Source organism: Schistocerca piceifrons, chromosome 7, assembly GCF_021461385.2.
Source record: "Schistocerca piceifrons isolate TAMUIC-IGC-003096 chromosome 7, iqSchPice1.1, whole genome shotgun sequence".
NCBI lineage: Eukaryota > Metazoa > Arthropoda > Insecta > Orthoptera > Acrididae > Schistocerca > Schistocerca piceifrons.
In genome coordinates, this window is record NC_060144.1 from 409,754,652 (window position 1) to 409,768,742 (window position 14,091).

General features: G+C 36.8%; 1 protein-coding gene across 1 annotated transcript in view; it reads left to right on the forward strand.

Moving 5' to 3' along the window:
• Nucleotides 1-14,091, forward strand: part of LOC124805352 (putative helicase MOV-10) — a 447,080-nt gene that overhangs the window by 361,032 nt on the left and 71,957 nt on the right. Inside the window, exons 15-16 of the mRNA XM_047265888.1 lie at nt 5,273-5,436; nt 12,211-12,329. Of these exons, the coding sequence (XP_047121844.1) occupies nt 5,273-5,436; nt 12,211-12,329 (283 nt within the window). The remainder of the gene's footprint in view (nt 1-5,272; nt 5,437-12,210; nt 12,330-14,091) is intronic.

Consider the following 14,091-nt stretch of genomic DNA (forward strand, 5'->3'; position numbering starts at 1 on the left):
CAGGCAGTAGACCGCTCCATTCGCACCATCAACAGGACAGGCTCTGCTAATGGTGTACTATGCCTTCCACATCACTGGCCACAGGTTCTACACAATGCTGGTGACTACTTTGAAGGACATAAACTGGTGCAAACATGTATGTCTTTTGTATCGGTTGTGATTAAATAGTTGCCGTTATTTAAATTCCAACCATCATATTTATTTTCTATCGTTAGCTGATTATATTGGATTTTTTCAAAGAAAATAGTTACCTACATCTGTAATGATGGAGGCCTGCTTAGAATACATTTTTTAGAATACATTTCTACTTGCTCGATCACATTTTGGGATGTCCAATGGATATACAGTATACTTTATTTACCAAGACAGCAGCTGTCAGTTGGATGACACATGGAAACCCATTTTTTCATGATTTGCTCACAGCAAAATTGACAGATTATGTCAAGGACCATGGTGTTCAGCAATCACCAACCAGTGAGTTCTACATTCATGTGATCAAGGGTAATGCCTGTTGGCAATTTGATTGTTGCGCCATTAAACTGTGCCACGTACAAGCCAATGTTAGTCTTTGGCAGCTCACCTGAAGGTGTCTGGCACATGTCCAGGTGAAATAATGTGGTTGTAAGCAATGACCAGTTCCTCTCCAGAAATATCATTTAGTATTCAGTTTGGCAGGAAAAATTCTTGATTTACCCATTTCTACTTATCTTGAAGCTTTGCTGCTACTCGCCATATAGTAAAAAGGAATTTTCAATCCAAGGTTTAGAGATTTTTTTAAATTTTATTTTCAGTTGGTTGGGATTCCTAATTTCGAGCTGTATATTAGATGTGTACCTGAACACATAACTACACTCTGAACTGCAGACAAGGAATTTGAATACATGAAACTTATTTTTTGTTATATTGTGATTGTTCAAATTACAATTCAACTGAAACTGCGTCTATAAGCATTCTCTGCAGAACAATGTGAGATGCATGGCAAAGTATATTTCCCATTATTGCACATATTACAGTTTCTTCCTATTTCATTTACATGTGGAGCATGGGAAAAATGACTTCTAATGCCTCTGTTCATGCTGTATGTAATGTAGCAGAATGGGGCAGTATTAAACAAAGGATAAGATTCCACACATATTGAAGATTGTGACACTATCACATAAAGTTTATTCAAAGTTATATACGTGCGTTAATTTAAACTATGGCATTGTTAGCCTACTGTATTAATGAAAACTAGTTGACTTAAAATGAAATTAAAACATTTTTGACAAGTTTATGGAAATATTTTACTACAAATCAAAACTATGTTGAACAAAGTGTAAACATAAGGTCAGCTCATCCTTGGTAGAATTTACATGTGGCAGAGTAATAGCAATAATGATAGGACCCACTGTAAAGACACATGATTCATGTCAGGAACAAATGTTATGTTGCAGTTGTAGAATAAGTAACCCTTAATGGTGCCAACCACATATAAGCAAATCTATTTACCTCAGTGTGAGCCCATTTTCTCAGTCTCCTTCATCCATTACCAGCCATTTTTACAGTACTTCGTCCTTATAATACAGATTCGGGAATAATAATAATAATTTTTTTTAAAGACATGAATGAAGCTTATTATTTCCTCTTTAAATACACATCATTTATGGTGCCCTGCTTTGTAATCTTTCATAACCACAATCAAAACTAAAGAAGCTGTTTTCAGGTAGGAAAAAAATTACCTTGTATGTTATAGAATATTTATTTACACAAATTACGGAGTTCATCTATTTACATACAGAGATCAGCAGCAATTGGTGTTATGCTTTCCCTGTCAGTTCTTGATTCCGAAATAATATGTATATGCCAAATGAATATGAATGACATTTACTGTAAGTGCAAAGAAATGAGAAAAGGAAGGATCACAATAATTTATTTTACCTGTGAATTTGCGCAGGAAGTATATGTGAAAAACATAAAAAATTACAGCAATTACCAAACCTGATGCTGATTCAACATAAGTTGGGTCTTCAGTATTGTCATTGCTGTCAAAAATATCACTCTGTGGGCTACTGCTTGACATGTTGCTTCATCTAAGAAAATGCTCACACTAGTGTTTCACAGTCTATTAGATATTGACTCTAATTAGTCCTTTGTGAGATTATAAAGTTGACCTTCTAATCAAATACGCAATACACCATATTGCCAGGAACACACATCAAGAAAATCTTTTGGATATATGTTAAAATCAACTACAGAAGTCTGTGACACATTCATCGAATTCAAAGCACGAGTAGAAAATTAAACTGGTCGGAAAATCAAAATACTTCAAACAGACAATGGAAAAGAGTTCGTCAATCGGTGCATGAAGTTATTTTTCAAGAGGAATGGAATTCAACATGAAACAACAACTCCTTACACACCAGAACAGGATGGTATTGCAGAACGCTTAAATCAGACAATCGTTGAAAAAGCAAGATCAATGTTAACAGATGCAGGTCTAAGTAGACAATTTTGGCCTGAAGCTGTAAACGCAGCAATTTATTTGAAGAATCGATCTCCAACAAAAGCTGTTAAGAATGTCACTCCTGAGGAATTATGGAGTGGTCGTCGGATAAATTTGAGTCATTTATGAATCTTTGGATGTCGAGCATTTGTACATATACCAAAAGGACCAAAAGAAAAAAGGACGAAATTTGAAGACAAATCTAAGGAACTTATCTCTGTTGGATATTGCGAAGATTCTAAAGCGTATCGTCTGATTGATCCAAATCCACCAAAAACAATTGTGAAAGCCCGTAATGTGCAATTCATCGAAAACTCAAAGTGCACTTGTGGAAACAGTATTCCAAACAGTAACCCAATTGACGATAATCGTATAGACAGTCGTCAACTAGTGCCAGCACCTAACATCACTGAAGAGGCGACTGAACTGACACAACCTGCTGAAGTTGACAGAAATGCAGTTTATCTTGAATTAGCACAAAGTGACACTGAGAAAACAGTAAATAACAATGTACATAGTCACACAGAAGTTGCGCAGCCAGAAATGCAACCAGACATTAGAAAATCATCACATGAAAGAAAACCAAATACTAAATATTTTAATGATGATTTTGCTTGTCTTGCTTGTACTTCTGAACCAAATTTGTATGAAGAAGCAATGAATTATGATGACTGTGAAAAATGGAAGGAAGCCTTAGATAATGAATATAAATCTTTACTTGAAAATGAAACATGGATTTTGACTGATTTACCACCAGGCAGCAAGGTAATTAATTCGAAATGGGTGTTCAAGGTGAAAGAAACGTCAAATGGGGAAATTGAACATTATAAGGGTCATTTTGTAGCGAAAGGTTATTCCCAAATACCAGAAATAGACTTTGATGAAACGTTCTCGCCTGTTGTTCGTCATTCTTCACTTTGCATCCTGTTAGCTTTATCAGCTGAATTTGATCTTGACATTGAACATATGGATATTCAAACTGCATTCCTATATGGTGATCTCGATGAAGAAGTTTACATTCGTCAACCTGAAGGCTATGTGAAGAAGGGGGAGGAGATGAAGGTTTGCAAGCTGAAGAAGGAAATTTATGGTCTAAAACAGGCGTCACGCGTCTGGAATATGAAATTAGATGTGACATTACAAAAAATGAACCTAAAGAAGTGAACTACAGAAGCTGAGTATATGGCTCTATCAGCAGCAGCGCAAGAAGCGGTATACCTTCAAGGATTGCTTCGTGAATTGTGTGTTACACATAGTGAAAAACCAGTAAGTGTATGCTGTGATAATAGAGGTGCCATTACACTGAGTCACAATGGTGTGCATCACGCTCGAACAAAACACATTGACGTGAGGCACCACTATATTCGTGATTTAATTAAAACAGGAAAATTCAGTGTGAAACCTGTAAGTACCAATAAGCAGCAAGCTGATTATGCAGGACTGACAACTCGATCCCGGACTAGCAAGAGGTAACATCTAGACACTGTTGCCTCAAGGAGGGAGCAATCTCACAGAAGAAGATAACAGTATTAGTATTAGTGTGGTACAGTGGATATGGTATTGGACTTTTATTAAATGGGTCATGAGTTCAAGACCCGTCTTGTGTGTTAATTTTAATTTTTATATTTAATTCTAATAGGTTTTAGATGTGTCAAGAAGCAGTGTTCTGGAAGGTTGTGTATGTGTATATAGACTGTGTAATCTTCTGGCTGGAGGTAGTTCACTCTATGCTCTTGTGTATGTGTGTGACTTCAGTTCCCAAAAAATCTTTGTTGAGTTAAAACTGGTGTTCATTATTCACCTAGCTACATCTGAGGACGCCCGATTCTTCCTACCTGCATGAAAATATATTGCAAATGCAGTTACTTCAAAATTAATATGCATACACACACATGTAAATTTGCCTCCCAGAACTTGATCACTAGCAAGTGGGTGTGGCTTGCATCGAACTGATGTTGTAAAATGGCTGGTGCAGTAGCTTGCAACTCCCATTATTGCCATGAAATGTCACTCCAAACCCCAAATGAGTGTGGAACCGATAACATTTGTGTCTCCTGAGAACTTTCCTGGCATTCACAACTTAAATTGTTAAATTTATATGAAAGAGAGGATATTTGGGGATCTAACCTTGTTTTCTAAATTTTAATTGTAACTCTATGCACTGGCCCATAAACAAAATAACCATTATGTCAGACAAGTCATTTGGCTGCAGATTATTAATGCTGCCTGTGCAAAGTTGGTGCCAAGTTGTTTGTTTTGTATATGAAATGTGATTTATTCTTGATACATACAATTTTCAAATCATTTGGCATAGTGCAACAATTTTCAAATCATTTGGCATAGTGCATAAGAGACATCTCAGGTTTTACGATAAGAACATTTTTGGGAAAAGTTCAAAAGTTTACCTTATTTTAATATACGTTTCTGAGCTACAGTTACTCAAATACCTATTATCATTTTCAGTGCACAAAAATATAAAATATATAAGTCTCTTGTTCAAACTGTGAAACTGCATAACTTTACTTTTCCACCAGAAGAGTAAAGAGCAATTATTTTCATTGGCCCAAGTTCCAAATTGAATATTTTACAGATTTCTGTTTTATTGTAAATTTTTAACCCTAACAGATTGTGGTGTTTGGGCATAGAGTTGTAAACAAATTGTGGTTCAATCATTTCAAATACATTCTTTTTCTCCTGCAATACTATAGATAGTGGCACTAGAACTCTCATATCTCTCTTTCTCTTCATATGTATTTGTTTATGTAAATTTACTGTAACATCATTTTTTAGGTACTTCTTTCCTGGAACGCCTGGTGACAGCAAATGGCCAGTATAAGAGGAGTTATACTGGCGAGTACAATACTGCTGTTATTACCAAATTGGTGAAAAATTTTCGTTCTCATGAACTAATTCTGAAAGTCCCAAATGACCTATTTTATGACAATGAACTGAAGGTAAAATATTATTATTGCTTCAGAATCACATAATAATCTATTGCAATATGATGATTTACTGTCACCCACCAACTGTGTGGTGAATAACCATCCAAATAGTCAGTAATAAATAAAACTCTGGCTGCAAAAAATTTTGAATGAGAAAATACTTACTGGTGCTGTGGATTAAGTCCTGAAAAACGGTCACAGCTATTTTGTTTCTCACAAATAAGGAACAGTGTGCCTAAATGGCCACATGCCAGTCAAACTACAAAACCAAACCCCTGGGTCTCTATCGTCAGTCAGTGTTGGGATTTTTTTCTGTTACTTATTGCTACTTCTTTTCTGGAAATGATGTATTAATGGGGAAAATGTCAAGTTATGCCATAATTTGGAGACTGGAAGTTGTAGGTCCCCTCGTAAGTGGCTGAAGAAGTTAGTTAGAAAGCTAGAGAAAGGCAAGTGTATACCATCTCCGACAGGCCCATACTTAGTAAAGCACTTTGATGTTCAAACCAATCTTCGGCTCAGTGAGCACTTCAACTTGCCATAAATGTTAAAATATTAAAAAAGACTCAGAAGAAGATATAAAAGCAGTTTCATTGTATGAATCAATTAACTTTTCTGTGGTAGTAGGGAGTAGGTCACACTGAAAAATTTCAATGGGTATTAGCTGCCTTATACAGAATACATATTTTAATTCTGATTTAATAAAATACTGACAAGTTGAATTCCTTATATTGTTTGGCAATGCTGTATTGTTAACAGTGTTAAAGCTAGTTGGCAATAACTATAGACACAATCCACAATAATTGTAGCTAAAAGATTCCTTTGAATGGCATCATATACAGCAAATCTGCTTGGTGTCAAACAAATAAATGTGGCAAGCGGAGAACCCCCAACTACTGACTTAATAACTGTTAGGAGGTGGCTTGTTTGCATAGGGCAACTATACATATTTGTTACGGAGCCAAATAGGGTTAAGAAACAGCTAATTAGCAACAATTTACAATGATTTATTGGTAAAAGTTTTACAATGTGTGACTGGAGTATGAAGATTATGTGGTTGCAGTATATTTCAGTGTTTACTTTCACTGATATGTCTTCAAATGTGGGTACAGTCCTAAATACAGTGAAAGAAGACTAAAAACACATACATAATGTCTGATTTGGCTCCTCTTGGTTGCAACTGTAGATGAGTCCTGAGACACTCATTAATGTAAGACACTGTCCAAGTACTGTTTTGATGATTGCCTGATGATTGTCTTGATGTACTACTTGCTGAGTGGAACTGTATTATATTCATATTTGGCAGATGGATGTCCACTTGGGAGCTATGTGTGTTACACAAGGTGGATGCGTAACATTGTCTTTTTTGTGAGCATCCTCTCTAGAGTCTAATCCGAACTATGTTGTGGCTGAGTCAAATGCAGCTTGGTGCCCATCTATGTAGACTGTATCTCATACCTTCTGGAGGACACAGTAAAATATTTAGCCATCCCATGTCATATGCTGTTTATGTTAATGAAGGTCTTTGAACATCACCATCATATACTGTTCACCAAGAACACAAAGATCAGATTATTTTCTGAAAATAGTAAGGCTCTACATTAAAAAGAATTACCAGCTACATTTTGTGTGTGGCTGTCCACTTCAATTATCCACTACCAGAACTCATCTGTTTAAACATGTTTCACTAAACATGTTTCACTTATTTATTCATCATACACTGTACATGTCATTTTAATCATTGTGTATGTGAGAATGAAGATCAGGTGATAATGAACATTGCAACTAATGCAGTTATCAGATTTGTTCAATACTTGAACTAGGATAATTATGTAATTTGTGTAGTGGCTAGTAAGATGATGTGACTTACCAAACAAAAGTGCTGGCAGGTCGATAGTCTGCTTGTGTATATGTGGATTGATATGTGTGTGTGTGTGTGGGAGTGTATACCTGTCCTTTTTTGCCCCTAAGGTAAGTCTTTCCGCTCCCGGGATTGGAATGACTCCTTACCCTTTCCTTTAAAACCCACATCCTTTCGTCTTTCCCTCTCCTTCCCTCTTTCCTGATGAAGCAACCGTTGGCTGCGAAAGCTTGAATGATGTGTGTATATATGAATATAATAAAGGGAAACATTCCACGTGGGAAAAATATATCTAAAAACAAAGATGATGAGACTTACCAAACAAAAGCGCTGGCAGGTCGATAGACACACAAACAAACACAAACATACACACAAAATTCAAGCTTTCGCAACAAACGGTTGCTTCGTCAGGAAAGAGGGAAGGAGAGGGAAAGACGAAAGGATGTGGGTTTTAAGGGAGAGGGTAAGGAGTCATTCCAATCCCGGGAGTGCAAAGACTTACCTTAGGGGGAAAAAAGGACAGGTATACACTCGCACACACACACACACACACACACACATACACACACACACATATCCATCCGCACATACACAGACACAAGCAGACATTTGTAAAGGCTGTCTGCTTGTGTCTGTGTATGTGCGGATGGATATTATAGGGCAAATGTGCTGGGAAGTGCATGTAAGAGTTTGTATTTGTAATTCTTTATTGGTTCATTAAGCTTTATTTGGTCAATAATTCCACATTTGACACTGGACAAATCAGATTTGAAATAGTAATACATTTTGAAGAGGCAATGGGAGGTATGTGATTGCCTTGGGGGGGGGGGGGGGGGGGGGGGAGATACTAAACAAACTTAAGCATAAATCACTACAAGGATATTTAACTTAAACAGTAATGTAAATGGCCAACATGTTTCAATATCTTTTGCCCGTACTGGTTTGAATGACTGTGATCGACGGTTTAACATCTGCGTGTGCTTGTAGGCTGAATAAGGGAGGTAGGCTTGACTCAGCTTGATGTAACAATTTATTAACGAGGCCCTGCGGGCAGAACAGACAATAATACACTGCAATTAATAACTCTTGTGAAGGCATGAGAAAAGTTCATTACGGTAAATTATTCCATATCTAACACTTGGATTCACGCTTTACCTCAAGGAGTAGAATGTGGAACAGAAAACCACAATCAAAGAGTAAATCACAGAACAGATGTCACTTGTGTATAGCGTCTCTGGCGTTCAGTGGGGAAGTTTCGCAGCACTGTACTTGCAAACACCCGTGCATGTCAAGGCACTGGATGATGACAGAAGACACCACATCTTTCATGGGGAAAGTGTACTACAATGTAAAACTGACTCATTCCACATCATAACAATAATCACAGTTATGAACCATGAAACATGCAAATAATTAAGCTAACTGCCACATCTTGGCAGTGGTTTGGGAGTCAAAATGGTGCAGCTTTTCTCAATCTTCCTTTGTAAAGGAACATACAAAATCACAGTTCAGTATTAGACAGAATTCAATGTTTCTCAAGAACTTTCTTAATACAGTCTTTATAAAAATAAGGATCTTTCCCATCATGAACTGTTCTACTAGCAACATATCTTCAGTGGTTGAGCAACTACATTTTTCAGCAAGAACCACAGTACCACTACAGTCTCCTTGAGATATGGCACAACTTTCTCTATACCTAGCTTACTGAATGTGTAAATCTTTCAGCTTGTTTCCTTTACAAAGGAAAACCCAGGAGAATTGCCCCAATTTAATCCTTGCACCACTGAAAAGATGAATAAGTATTAGTGTCAGTGGTGTTGAGAAACAGCTGAAATCATTAATCCCTGTGAGTTTCTATACTAAATTTGCGACTGAGGTAGCCCATCTTCTAACTATAATCTGTTATAGATCTCTTGAACAAAAAACTGTGCCAAGTTCTTGCAAAAATGTACAGGTCACACCTGTTTACAAGAAGGGTAGCAGAAGTGATCCACAGAACTATTGTCCAATATCCTTGATGTCAATTTGCTGTAGAATCCTAGAACATATTCTGAGCTCAAACATAATGACCTCCTCAATGCCAAACAGCATGGATTTCGAAAACATCGATCATGTGAAACTCAGCTCACACTTTTCTCAAAGGAGATACTGAAAGTTTTGGATCAAGGCGAACAGTTAGATGCTGCATTTCATGATTTCTGTAAAGCATTTGACTCAGTACCACACCTACATTTATTGTCAAAAGTAAAATCATATGGGGTATCGAGTGAAATTTGTGTCTGGGTTGAGGACTTTTTGGTAGGGAGGGCACAGAATGTTATCTCGGATGGAGAGTTACCATCAGAGGTAGAAGTAACTTCAGTTGTGTCCCCTGTGAGTATATTGGGACCCTTCCTGTTCACATTGTATATTAATGACCTTGGAGATAATATTAAAAGAAAAATCAGGCATTTTGCAGATGATGCACTTATGTATAATGAAGTACTATGTGAAAGAAGCTGCATAAATATTCAGTCACATCTTGATAAGATTTCAAAGTTGTGCAGGTATTGGCAACTTGCTTTAAATGTTCACAAATCTAAAATTGTGCACTCCACAAAACAAAAAAAACATAGTGTCCTATGACTATAATATCAGTGAATCGCTGCTGGAATCGGCAGAATCATACAAAGACATGGATGTGACACTTTGAGGGATATTATGAAATGGAATGATCACATAGATTCAGTTGTAGGTAAAGCAGGTGGTAGGCTTCAGTTTATTTGTAGAGTTCTGAGAAGTGCAATCAGTCTACAAAGGAGATTGCTTACAAACCACATGTGCAACCAGTTTTAGAATACTGCTCAAGTGTGTACCAGATAGGACTGACAGGGGATACTGAATGTATACAGAAAAGGGCTACAGGAATGGTCACAGGTTTGTTTCATCCATGGGAAAGAGGCACAGAGATACTGAAGGAACTGAACTGGAGTATTTTTGAACATAGAAATAAAATATCATGAGAAAGTCTGTTAACAAAGTTTCAAGAACCGGCTTTAAATGATTACTTTAAGGATATACAACAACCTCCAATCTATTGCTCACCCAGGGCTTGTGTGGATAAGATTAGAATAATAACTGCACATACAGAGGCATCCAAACAATCACTCTTCCCATGCTCCATACTTGAATGGAATGGGAAGAAACCCTAATAACTGGTACAATGGGATGTATCCTCTTCCATGCACCTCCTGGTGGTGTTCAGAGTATAGATGTAGATGTAGTTCTCCAACCCCTTTTGAAACAGCTTCCAACTGTCTGATAGCAGACAGAGCAATTTCCAGCTACTTTTGAACAGCAGCTATCTCATCCCATGCCGAGAATGTTGGTCTGAACATCAAACAAGGAACTACAAATTAGCCTTAGTCATTCCATTTTAATTTTAGGATTGTAGGATTGCAAGTTCCCTATAATATTGGTGCTAAGAATGTCATTTGTCTTATAATGAGAGAAACCCCATTTTAAAATTTATGGATTCCTTGAAGATAAATTTGTGTCTCGAACTGCTGCCAAAAATATTTTCAGTAACAGACACATGTATCATTGTCAAAAACAGTACAAATGTGGACAATACACACTACTGTTGAGTGAGAAAACAAAGTGGAAGACAATATGACAGTTATATGCAAACCATTATCTGCTGTAGATGTAGGTTATGCTTTAATGTGCACCTTACCATATTACAGTGGATTCAGTTCTAATGTGAGTCCAGCACGTCAATACCAACCTTTCCAATAGCCAATTAACTTACTGCTCAATATTGTTAACCCAAAGGTCATCTTCCCACTATATAATCTTGACATGGTCTGCATTTGTGTGTACAGTTGCTGCCCCTGGTTTTTACGTGGCACTCACAATAATCTGTCTTTGGTGGTAGGCGACACTCTTACTTTTTCCCTCCAAGTTTCAGTAACTGATTCTCCTGATCCCTAGTTAATGCTTTGACTTTTATTATTATTATTATTGTTATTATTATTTTCCCCCCAAAGCTCGAAGTTTAACAATGCTTATGAATGAAATCCTTAAGCTTAACATTTCTTGTATTTATTTACCTTTTGTGGTCTTAATAATGCCTATAACTTTCTATCTATGTCATCCTTCGTGTATGATTAGCACATGACTTTTTTTATATTCGATTTCTTTGCTAATATCTTCTGGATACAATGGTCACACAAACTTTATTTTTTACAGCTGGTTGTACTATTCATTCCCAACTAACAATCTTTTTCACCATGTGTGGATCCTCTTCCCCAAAAATTTCTTGTGTCAGTTGGAAAAATAGCTCATTTGACTCCTCAAACAATGTAAACAATTCATAACCAGAGTTCCTTCATTTCAACCATATTCGAAAATTAACCATTAATATAATATACTTCACTATGAGCTTCAGACTCCTCCTTCCCTCTGGTCCATATACAATAGAGTAAGTCAATTACATTACATTTTACATAAAGTTTGTTGTTAAAAAAGTCTCTTTGGTTACTACTTGGTGGGCCACCATAATGCATTCCATCGGCGGCTGAACAGAGTCACATGTCCACCACAGCAAGTGACGATGTCCATGCACCACTCATACTCACAGGAGGAGCAACTTCTGCTTGTATTCTTGGCTCTGCATAAACAGAAGCCTAACGACATTGTTTTGCTCTACTCTAGCTCAATTAACTTAATAGTCTTTCTCTCTGTATTCACTTGAATATTTTCCATTTCTTGAAGAGCCAAAGAGTGTACCATGGCAGACTGATACCTCATCTTATGTCTCTACTTTACTATTTCCTAATATACCAAGAATTATTTGGACTACTTATTCCATCTTAGGTGAAAGTTACTACTATTAGAGTGTTAAAATATGCAAACAGTTATATTTTTTTGTTTGTCTGTCACAGGCCTGTGGTGGAGATTTAACAAGGATGGCTTGCAGATGGAGTCAGCTGCCCAAAAGGGAATTTCCTATAATTTTTCATGGAGTTCAAGGCAAAGATGAACGAGAAGCTCACTCACCCAGGTGCTTCACAATCCTTTCCATTCTTAGTTTCTAGTATTTTGCTGTTATATGTGTTCCATTAATAACCTCTGGCTTTACTGAGGCAAATGCTGCTCCAGGCAGATATTTGGAAAAAAACCTATTTCCCAGTAGGTTTGTCTTTAATTATGGTCTCTGTTTTAAATTTCATATTGATAAAGGATATATTTGTGAATTAAGTAAGATGACTTGCATGGAGTACTCAAATCTGTTAGAAATGTGTAATTGTTCTGTCTGTGAATGAGCGCCATTAACATTTTTATGTCCCAGCAATACACCACCGTGTGTATTAATATAAAGTTATGGTCACACACCCTCCTTTTGTGATGTTTTTCTGTGACAGATTATGTAATTCTTTAATGCAAAAAATGTATCCCAGTGCCTCTAACCTACAACTTTTGAAGAACTCTCCATACAAAATGCAGTCCAAAAATTGATACAGCAAAATTTTATTGTAGTAGCAACTTCCAATGTCATATTGGCAGAAGCCTAACCAAATGAAGCATATAGCGTCTGGCACTTTCATGTAGCAGCACACAAGTAATAGCACTTTTGAGAATTTCATTAAAAATACTGTCATATCAAAATCACAATTATGTCTAAGTTCAAAGGCAGGGTCTTCAGTGAAATAAGACACTTAAAAAGCACATTTATCTGACACTGAAACATGAACAGAATAGAACTGACCTCTTGTATAGAGAGTGCACCTATTTATACAAATACTGAATATTCTAGAATACAAGTATTTATATGTATATTAAATATTCTAGGGTGTACAAACAAAAGATATTTCAAGAACCTTCTAAAAACGGCAATGCGAAATAACTAATAAATGCTGGTGGTTGGGTTTGAACTGGTGACGCACACCACACCAGTCAGCGATGTTAACTTCTATGCCACACTGCATCACAACTTGCACCATTGCTCCTCTCCTAGAGAAACAGTGACACATTGTTTCAGAAGAGTTCTTGGAACCGAATGCAGCACCACAGAACCAGATCTTGCCAGTGTTCCTGTGCATGGCAAATCCTTGCTTTCTGGTGATGTTGTTACATCCACTCCACTATGAAGAGCATGGAAGATAGCCCCTCCCTTCAAAGGTTTCCAATAATTGAGTGGGTTTTCAGTTTCCTTCAGCTTCCAGTCATCAGTCTGCACCTTTGGACTGTTGTAAGCCTTCATATGACGGATATGGATTATGTCATTTACTTTTGTCTTCCGTGATGAGGGGTCATAACCCTTGACTTCAGATTTGTCATCTGACAAGTGAAAAAAGATAGAATATAGCCCAGAGTAGCACAATTGGCAATTGACCCTAAATAATGAAATTGTGAAGTCATCCACATGAGTGCTACAAGGAATTCATTATACTTCAGTTACATGATAAATCAGTCAAATCTAAAGGCTGTAAATTCAACTAAATACCCAGAAATTACAATTATGAACAATTTAAATTGGAAAGAATACATAGGAAATGTTGTGGAGAAGGTGAACCAAAGACTGCGTTTTATTAAAAGAACACGTAGAAGGTGCAATAGATCTACTAAAGAGCCTGCCTACCCTACACTTGTCCATCATATTTTGGAATACTGAAACATGCTGTGGGATCAAAGAAGAACACCACATTTTGTATTATTGAGAAACAAGAGAGAGACACGGACATGATATGGGATTTGGGATGAAATCATTAAAACAAAGGCATTTTTCGTTGCGACAGGATCTTTTCATGAAATTTCAATCACCA